General features: G+C 34.8%; 1 protein-coding gene across 1 annotated transcript; it reads right to left on the reverse strand.

The window, feature by feature from the left end:
- Window positions 1–818: 818 nt before the first annotated feature.
- On the reverse strand, window positions 819–9,071 carry LOC100377185 (brevican core protein-like). The gene is made up of 6 exons (XM_002736573.4): window positions 8,945–9,071; window positions 8,559–8,625; window positions 6,380–6,605; window positions 5,394–5,474; window positions 1,365–1,701; window positions 819–1,104 (listed from the first exon to the last, which is right to left on the reverse strand). Exons 2-6 carry the CDS (start codon window positions 8,622–8,624, stop codon window positions 1,017–1,019), a joined length of 798 nt encoding a protein of 265 aa, XP_002736619.1. The 5' UTR covers window position 8,625; window positions 8,945–9,071; the 3' UTR covers window positions 819–1,016.
- Window positions 9,072–10,891: the final 1,820 nt, after the last annotated feature.

Here is a 10,891-nt window from a genome sequence, read left to right on the forward strand (position 1 = left end):
CAAATCTGAGAGGTCTACCTGTAGTACCTATGTAGTTTATATAATATCAAAGCAATTAGACTTGTGGTTTTTAACAAGAAGTCGAAAATATCACTTTTTACCAAAAATGACAAAAATATTCATGAAAATTAGAGAATTAAAGATATCATCACGAAATGAACAAATCTGAAAGAGGTCTACATGTATTACCTAGATATGTAATATCAAAGCAATTGGACTTGTGGTTTTTAACAAGAAGTCGAAAATATCACTTTTTACCAAAAATGACAAAAATATTCATGAAAATTAGAGAATTAAAGATATCATCATGAAATGAACAAATCTGAGAGAGGTCCACATGTAGTACTTACATATGTAATATCTAAACAATCGGACTTGCGGTTTTTAACAAGAAGTCGAAAATATCACTTTTTACCAAAAATGAAAAAAATATTCATCAAAATTAGAGAATTAAAGATATCATCACAAAATGAACAAATCTGAGAGAGAACCACCCAAGGTACCTTCCTGGAAAGTTTCACAGCTATACAGTTTGTGGTTTTTAAGAAGAAGTCGAAAATGTAAAGTTGACGACGGCGACGCCGACAGACAATCAGTAATACTATAAGCTCCGCTCGACTTCGTCGACAGCGGAGCTAAAAATCAGTGAAAATAAATTCCATACAAAACACCCAAAAAGTATTTTCAGCTAAAATTAATTCCAGCTAAAATAAAGTATTTTACAGTACGATAGTTACAATGTTGTCTACATTGAGCTTAATTATAGTGTGATACCTATATACAACCCATCGAAGAAGAAGAACTCGAGTACAAACAAGTTATGTATTTAGTTCTATTCTGTTCATTGAAGTGTCAGTAAAATTGGTAAACAGTTGAGAATACATTGCTATATTGAAATCTAGACAGCTCTCGTAATTATATATTAAGAATGATAAAGTTTTAAAGATGATCAAATTTGATGAAAACAACTGATCAACATAGCTTGTGTGCATGCGCCGCTGTAGTGTACAACTAATTCATCCCGAGTAAACCTGGGATGTAGAACAGATATAGTTGGCTGTCATAGAACACACTTCATCTTCCCATACGAAGCCACCATTATTCCTGGAGAAAAGACAAATGACATTACGTCACGTTAAACTGTATACTGCTGAAGAAAAGAGCCTTTCAATCCGCGTGTAATTTGACATGACAACATGATGCCATGGCAACGTGATGTCACCATTTACTAGCTAAACTAACTCGATGTAATTATATATATATATTATTTGTGGATGTGTTGGGATAATGTATTTAATTCTACCATACTCACACCGAGTTAATATCGCATCCATTGTTAACAAATTAAAATACCCTCCACTCACCATTTTAAAAGTGCGCAGTCTTCATTATCATTCTGTGGCGTTACACCTGTCTCCCAGTTGTTGTAACAAACTTTATCACTTTTGGAATCGCCATACACCCATGTTCCCTCCGTGATTTTATCATTTCCTCCGAGCCAATAAGCGTTGAGTGGATCGAGATTGGTATTTAACAGTTGTTGCGTTCGACTGTCGATGATCTTGGCAAGGTACCCACCATCATTCTCGCAAGTGGTGGTAGACTCATCCCACGTTGCAGTATCTGAATGTATGGTATACGTCACGCATCGTCTGATGCCGTCTACATCGGGCAGTGTCGTAGTGACTTCTGCTGGTATTGCTGAAACGAACAAATAAACAACAACAAAAAATAAACATATTTCTGCTAGCAACAATCGAAGTCCCTCTATGTTGAAGGACTGAGCAACAATGCAGAGGGTATAAGAGGGCGCTATTCCTGATACTAGCCCTGAGTACAGTCATGTAGGCTGGCCTCCTTCCGCTGATCATTCGGCTCCCACAGTCCAGAAAAGTCGCATAGACCGAGGATTCGACACCGTTTGAAGGGCTGTATCGGGCGATTTAAGAGGCATTCAGCTTTGCAGCTAAAAATAAGCAGGTCAATACGTCTAACTATTCCAAATAACTTAACTGGAAGCTAAATTACATATGATTTCTTATGGGGGCCGAATGATCAGCGGAAAGTGGCCAACCTACAGGACTGTATTCAGGGCTATCTTGATACTCACGCTAGATATAACCATGGAAGGTACTTCCATGATATAACGAAATGACGATGGAACAAAATTCACAAATTCTCTCGCCACTTCAACAATAGAATAGAATAGAATAGAATAGAATAATGCTTTATTAATACCGTAAAGAAAGAGTTAACATTTCCTTTTAGGTTTTCAGATTAATAAAGTAAATAATAAAAGTACATGTACATGAAATGTAAAAATTGATTTAAAAAGAATTCAAAATTAGTGAACGACAAAAATACTACAGACAATTATTAATAATATAAGAAATATTAAAATACTGTGATATGTAAGAATCACTGTATGTAGCATAGAATATGTAAAAAATATAAAAGAACATGACAAAATAAAAGAATTAGTCTTGTTTAGATTTAACTAAATATTTGCAGAGAGTGATAAGATTGTTTGTATTTGGTGACTGTAGTACAAGTATAAATTGTTCAATAGATGTCGTTGCACGAATTGAGATTAAAGTACTTTAAGGTTTATTTGTGTTGTGAGAAATATTTGATAACATATACGTGTGAATTACAAAAGTTATTATATGGACCAAATCCCCCAATTTCTGCGATGTTTTTAGTGGCTCGTTTTAATCGTGTTCGCACGTACATTATGTATATTTACAAAGCCGCACTAAGTAGGACGAACTCCCAACTATTTGCTGCAATTTGTATATATTCATTTCTGAACTCCGACTCAGTATTTTGAATAAAATACACAAGAACTGTCCGCAATAACAATTACTAACTATGAACAAATACCTTATACGTGTGTAACTTTAGAGGGCGCTGGTCGCCATGGGAGCATTCAAATTTCGTGTAAACAAAGAATGTACAGTATAGTATAGTATATTTTATTTGACTCAAATTAATGAATTGGAAGTACATTAACCATGGTCAATAATCATACACAAAAAAAACACAATAACAAGAAATACAGATATTAAAAATACAATAAAATGTTAAAACAGATAACACTAACAACTATTAGGTATTACATTGTAAAATTATGTTAATAAACTTTCCTAGACTATTGGCAATGAAACTGTCTTTTATTCTCATAATATGCACAAACATATCTTCTTTTGGTAATTTTAAAATATTATCATTGTATAATGATAGAGTATTCCAAAAGTAGCTACGTGCCTTTACAATTTCATCCAGTTTGCAGTCAAAAAGAGCATGCATTTCATCACTAACAGACTGATCAGAACACAGTGTGCAAAATTTTTGCTCTGAGGGTATTTTTTTGGTATCTTAATTTTTCAATTGGTAATTTATGTGCTGAAATTCTAAATTTGATTACACTTACTCTGTGATTTAAATTATTAATTTTATTCAGATATGGTTCAAATTCATAATCTGATTTGTATTTATTGTAAATACGTAGTTTATTAAGTTCCTTTTTGGATAGAGTTGGCAACCAAATTTTTTCATAGTAAATTCTTTTAAGATTGTTTCTAAAAATGTTAGCATTATGATCCGTTTCATTTGATCGAGTTATTTCAAGTAGTTTGCTAACAAAGTTTGCCCATGAATTACTATTGATTGTACACTTTTTACTCTTAACCAAAACTTGTACATTTGGGTACAAATTTCAGTAATTAGGGGATAACTACCAAGCTCTGCTCTAACAGCAATATTACATGCCCTTTTGTGAACATTAAGTAGTTGTTTGCAGAATTTGATGTGGATTGATTCAATTTTTGAGCTATCACTAAATAATTTCTGAATAAATAATTCAGGGGTGATATTAGGTTTAAAATTAAAAGCTGCCCAAATTTCCGAGCCGTATAGTAGAATAGGCATAACAGAACTACAAAATAGTTTAATTGCATTAATTGGTGAGGCAATAATGTTGTTTAATAGCAGAGTTTGTTTTAGGACCCCTAGTGCTCGCTGTGCTTTCTTTACAAGGTTATTAACAGGGACTGTAAAATTGCCACTATTCTGAAAGGTGATCCCTAAGTATGTATATGAAGATACTACTTCTATTTGTTCATCACCTAGAAAAAAAATATCATTAATTTTTCTCCCCTTTTGGTTGAAAATAGTAACTTTGTTTTTTTTATGTTGACAGTCAGTTTCCACCTTTTGCAGCAGTCATTAAAGAGATTAAGACTGTCTTGTAGCCCAGAACCTAAATTTGACAGTATGACAATGTCATCCGCAAAGAGTAGACAGTTAAATGACATGTCATGCAGCCTGACAGGTTCAGTTTGTACTAGACTTCCAGATAGGTCATTGATATAGATATAAAACAACAGGGGACTTACATTGCACCTTTGTTTAACACCACTAGAAGACATGAAGGGTTTACAATAACCTTGGTTAGTCTTGATGGCGTATTTAGTATTACTATACATTGATTTTATCAAGTGGATTATTTTTCCTGTCACTCCTGCATTAGCCAATTTAAAAAGAAGTCCTTCTCTCCAAACACTATGTAATGTATGTTACGTCACGTGCGTTGTACAACGTCGCATGGGACCCTCATCGAACAAGACACAGCATGACGACAACCGCCTTTTACTATATAAAAGACATATTGAGAATATGGACAATGAGGAAATATTGTTATTGATTTAGAATTTTCAAATACGATGACAGGGGGTTGCCACATCTCACGGACATTAAGTGAGGGGAGGCAAGGGGGTAGCTGGTACGGTTTTACTGGAAATAAAAAGGCCGTTTTACAATTTGCAAGGGAAAAAAGACGTTTTTACAGTTTACAGTGTTAAAAAAAGGAACATTGAATGGTCCGAAGAGCTCTCCGGCTCATATTCTCCGCCATTGCTGCGCCGTGTGTAGAGATGCACGCCCATATTACCCTCGTAATGCTCTTTATTCGGTTAGAGGGCCTTTTACGTCTTGACATTCATTTTTATAGTGAATTTTGTCATCTAGTCGTTTTACAGTTTCTATAATGTAATTTCCCTGGATTATTCTTTACGATTTTTTTATTTGGATGTAAATCCTTGTACGTACCGAGAAAAATGACACATTTTTACAGTGTACGAAAAAAATATTTGATCAATTACGTTGTACGTCTAGCCTGTGATTACAGAATTACGGAATTTATTTTTTCAATTTACGTAGTACGAACAAAAAAATATTGCAATTACGTTGAACGAAAATAACCCTTGCCCCCCCCTCATTGATGGGTAGAGTCACTACAACTTTTGCTGGAATTTTGAGAGTGTGCACGGGGAAAGACTGTGGAAACATATATAGGAAACTACTACGATAATGAATAACACAATGTAACCCACCTTCGCAATCGAAGTCATTCGACAGGTTGATGCATGTAAACCCCGGTCCACACGGCTCATCAGCGCAATGGTCAACCTCAACTATAAAAAAAACCATAGTGAAACTATAAGAACTTTGCCCTTGCTTAATCTCAACTTTTTGTCACGAATTAAAGAATGATACAATCTAAACTATCCAATAATTGTGACACTTTCATTCCTAACATAGATTGAAATGAAACTGTCCAATGAAAACTATTTAAAATAGGTTCGCCCTCTAGTGGCAAAACGTTTTCGTGACGTAAATTGGCTTAAGGGATATCATTTCCAGCTTTTTTATTGTTTTAATTTGGAATTGCCCGTTAATAAAGAATTACTATACCAGTATTCTAAATGACCAGCGGCTATATAATCACTTTTTTTATATTTCTGACACCGATCTACACATAGTTGGCGCCAGGGAAGCTCAAAAGAAGGCACAATTTATAGAAAAGCAGTACAAAGTACATTATCTAGATACTTCATACGAATTTTGCTTTATTGAAGCCCCTAATTTGTTGTCTGAGATTCAAGTGACAAGTAGAAAAAGAAGGGTAGAAAAGTAAAATTTATAACGGACGCTCATCGCGAGAGACACCCACCGTGACACCTACCGGATGCATGACGCCACCTAGTCCCCGAACGAACAGACAGCAAGTCAATATCATTTTATTATATTAAAGATCAAGGTCCAAAATGATTTGAAAAAGACGTCATTCTAAGTTATAACATTAGAACAACAAACAATGAACAACTTTTCGAGAAACAAGAGTCAGAGTGGTCTTTGAAAAAATGCAAGTTGACTGTGATGAAAGTATAGGCTGGATATGTTACACATTGATATTGATGTGAATCTTAATATTGTTACACGTTATTGAGCCCCAATCTGAGAAAGTTGTTTATGGAAATGTTTCTCCCACAATGCATTGAACACACGCTCGGTATCGTGCTCAGTAGATGATAGTTACCGCAATTGAGTCCACATTGTACGCTTGGCAAGTCATCGGGATCACAGCCTTCACCGGGGTATATGTATACTTCATAATTCACACAAGTAGCGACATTATCCGGCGGATTATGGAACTGTTCGCAAATAGTACAGTCTTCGGTGCAAGTAGGCGGAAAACTCATCCACTCTACAATCTCACAATCATAGTCCTGGGGTGGGTCTACCAGACGAGAGGTCACGACTATCTGAAAATATACCGTTGTTCACGAATGACGTCAATGAGCATTACGTCATATGATTAATTCGGAGAAACAACAAATAAGATAACAAAAAATGATATTTAAACATATTATATACATTTGTATCTTGAATTCCAATGTGTTTATCAACATGATTGTTTAGTCATTTTTAAAGAAAAATCATATATATCTGATCATTCTTTGAACATCTTAGAACTGTGAGAGGAACACGCTGTTTGATGAGCTTTTGTAAATATTTTTCATAATTTGTTCTAAATATAATTTGTGCAATACACTTTGTTTTTCATTACATTGCAGCACATGCAAGTGTTTACCATACTGAGTACATTTTGCAACATAGACTACATTCACGTGTTTTTCGTTTATGACAGTGCTGTGCAGTCATTTCTATACTGGTATCAATCAGGTCCAGTCGAACACAAGAATCTGCGGACCCTATCTAAGCTTTCCCTAAAGTCGCACATGGTAGGTCATATTATGTTGTGTTCAACTTCCGGTTGGCTTTTAATGACCAGTAAATTGTACATACTAGTAGATCATTCAAGTAAGTGCATTAATATGTTAGATTGTTTTTAATAAGGATCACTATCAACCTATGTGTACTACACTATCAACCTATGTGTACTACACCGTGGTAGTTGATTATAGTATATTGTATGGACAACAAATCGATAAATCAGTTATGCAAATTATTAGAATGTCTCTGGTCTAATTATTTCCTCCAATGTGATATTCAAGTAAACATATCCAGAAATGGTGCGACGAATGGTAATGGTAATGTTCGTACCAAACGTTATTATTTCATCGAATGAATCCTAGCTGCGTGCCGACGACAACGTTACATAAAAACACAATTCATAATTCAATAATTAAATTTAAAAATTACATCTTTCATTCATATTGCATTCCGAATAATATCGAAAAATCTTTTTTTGTCTGACAGTGAAACACATTTGAGCATATATTTTTTGTCATCAAACTTAATGACTGAATTTTTTAAAAGTCTTGCATCGTTCAACATCGCACATTGTTCAACTTTTACACGCCATGAGCTATACAGGCGAAGCGATATGTCAACGAAAACTAAAAATAATTAGAATATAATTAGATTTTTTTTCTTTAAAATTAAAAGTAACTTGGCTTCTAACTATGATTAATGTTTATAAAATATTCTAAAATGTCAGACCTCGTATTCGGAGAGAGTCTGAGATCGAAAGGTTTAGTGGTCAACTGTTCATGTAAAAATTCGAAAATGTGAAGGCGCACTATCATCTTCATTACATTTCTAACCAGATCTTAGAGTGTAAGTAAGTTTAATTACTAGTATTAAAGTAAATTGATATTTTTTTACCATAGAGATTTCGCTGTTCGACGCTTCAGATTTATGTCATGTCTATTTTTTTCAGAAATGTTCTTGAACAGCGCTAGTTCTGTGACAAAACCTGCAACGATACTGTCCTTAGAAAGTGTTTAACTAATGTTTTGTGAGAGTGTGGACTAGAACGGTACACATAAAGATGGAATAAACTGCTCAGCGCGTGCTTTATTATGGTTCATTTGAAATTTACGACACCATGGACCAGATCTGACGTACAAATTGTCAGGTTACAAAGTTCAATTTTTCTCCCGTTATTGCAACCATTTTCAACGACTTTCAAAATACAATGTAGTTGTTTCTGCCTAATGTCGGATTCATTCGTGGAAATTTTGAGCACTACTTAATGATTTAATTTAATTTAATTAATTTATAAAGCCTTTGGAGACGACAGACGACAATTAGTAAACGATAAGAAATACAATTGTTAGAAGAATAAGGGTGTCAGCGCCATAGTTACGGTAATCGGGTGATACGGAAAACATCGTGACAACAAACCGACTTGGTTTTTGGTTTTAAAATACACACAGGTCGGGATTACAAATATTATGAAACTGACTCACCGATCGAACACATGTGAGAGAAGATACGAACACCCACAGCAATATGCAAAAATATACACTGGTCATCCTGCAACATATACATAGTTTTTAGATATAAAGTTAATTGCCCGTTCAACTCGACAGATGAAAAAAACACATATGGTCATTATAGTTCCAACCAACAGCCCACAGCAACAACTGACATTACTTTTACAAATTCAAATACTAGTAAGTGTAGAACAATGCTTTTAGTGTCCGACAACTGAACACAAACTCGCTGTAATCTTTAGAACTACCATGTAATCTTATGGATTGTAAAAATTATATTAAATTTTAATTTTTTTAATTATAACTTCACAGTTACTGTACTGCACTGAGCAAAAACGAAGCTAATGACGACCACCTACCTTGTTTCCGTGGCGTTAGATTGTCGATGTGCGTCTCTTAAGTAACTCCTGCTAGATATCCAACGCCTCACTTGTTCACACTTGGTGTTCCGTGGAGACTATGGTATGTACAGCAGGTATACCACGTGTCGGCATATGTGTTCGTTGATCGTCATATATATATATGAATATATACACCCCGATATTATATAGTTTAATTAGTTTTCGATATTTTCAATACCCGAGGGTCAGGATGGCAAAAAACACGATTTGCCAGTTTTAGAATATTAACGGAACACAAGATTTGAGTAATTTCCTCCCTCGTCACTTCATTAAGCACGTAAAATGACTTGTTGGTTATGCTTCGTCGGTTGTTTCTAGCTTATTTCCATAGTATCGTGCTTTTGACAATCATCTGACATGCGTACCACTATCACGCAGCGTTAATTATGTTCTAAAGCTGAACAAAGTATATATATGATATACAATACAGAACGTGTTAAAATATTTAGTTTAACCATATGTCGAATTCATTATTTTGTGACATTAATTTATTTACCGGTTCGGAAAATGAAAAAAAAAAACGAATCATTTTATAGAAATTTGACATAATTTTAAGACACCTCTCAATGTCACGTGGTACGGACAACTTTTCGCATGTTGTTTGTCACAGGTATACCTTGAATAGTAAGGTGGTTTGCGCTGGCACGATTCGTAAATTCATTCACTTAATAAATTATAAACTGGGGTTAGCCAGATACACTTGACCCATTGTTACACTTCACACTTTCATCAGAATACTATCACATATTAATGGGCGTGGCTACAAAGTGAGAGTCGAGCCCGAGAACAAATAGATGCAACTGCACATGGCGTTCTAAGAACATATTATATTATTGAATGGAACTTTTTTGTTATCGGCATACCAATTCTCGCATGGGAGTCACCGTGACGGGGTTTAACAAACCACATACACTGAAAGCCGTATTTTTCCCTTTTCAGCCTTAAAACATGTAACATGTATATACGGACCCACCTGTGGACATATATCAACTTCTTCACTTACACGAACAAAATATAGAATTTTGTTGAAAGAAAATATTTTTTCCTCGGGATTAGATTACAATTCAGGTGAATTCGAAATTTACTGATGTATTGATGAAGATGAAGAACAACTGGATAGACAGGACTGTCTAAATCCGACGAGACTGTTCTATATAATAAAGTGCAGTTTTCGCAATTTTGTTTTTCGTCTAACACGTTAGTATCATGCTTCAGACGTCAGCCAATTACGCTTCAGACGTCAGCGAATCACGCGAAGAAGACATGTATACTTCATATATAGTGGAGGACTAACTGCCACCTAAACAATTAAAGATTGTACGATCTTTATTTACCCGCCAAAAAATATCGAATACAAGATAAATACGCAGTAACTGGACACAGTCTGAAATATTGCCTTTGTCATCACGTGACTGTATGTACCATACGGCAGCGCTACACTACAATTGACTAACTGATTTCATGTAAATTAGCATCAATAGTGGTATCGGTACCAATTTAAATCAGACCTAATTACTTTCAATTATTTGCTGGAGTCACCTTATTGCAACGCTGAATATTCCATAAATTGAAAGAGAATTGATATCTTTGTGGATGTACATCTTCTGGATGGTTAATTCAGTTCATGCATCACATACGCCTCTCCTCGCATAGAGTAATCTGAACACTCTCTATATTACGATAGGCAATGGAACTATTAAACTGAGACATAATTAGTTCGAATGCGCTACTGTGATTGGTCAGAATGACAGACGCGCGATGCATAAATAAAATATAGCATTATATTGCGTAATTAACAGTATATGTTTTTTAAACAAACAACAAAACACGTCAGTAATACTTTATTCTGTAGATGATGCCATAGAATACAAAGTGTCTATCATGACGTCGACCATGGGGCAGTAT

This window comes from Saccoglossus kowalevskii, chromosome 7, assembly GCF_978046115.1.
Source record: "Saccoglossus kowalevskii chromosome 7, keSacKowa6.1, whole genome shotgun sequence".
Taxonomy (NCBI): Eukaryota; Metazoa; Hemichordata; class Enteropneusta; family Harrimaniidae; genus Saccoglossus; species Saccoglossus kowalevskii.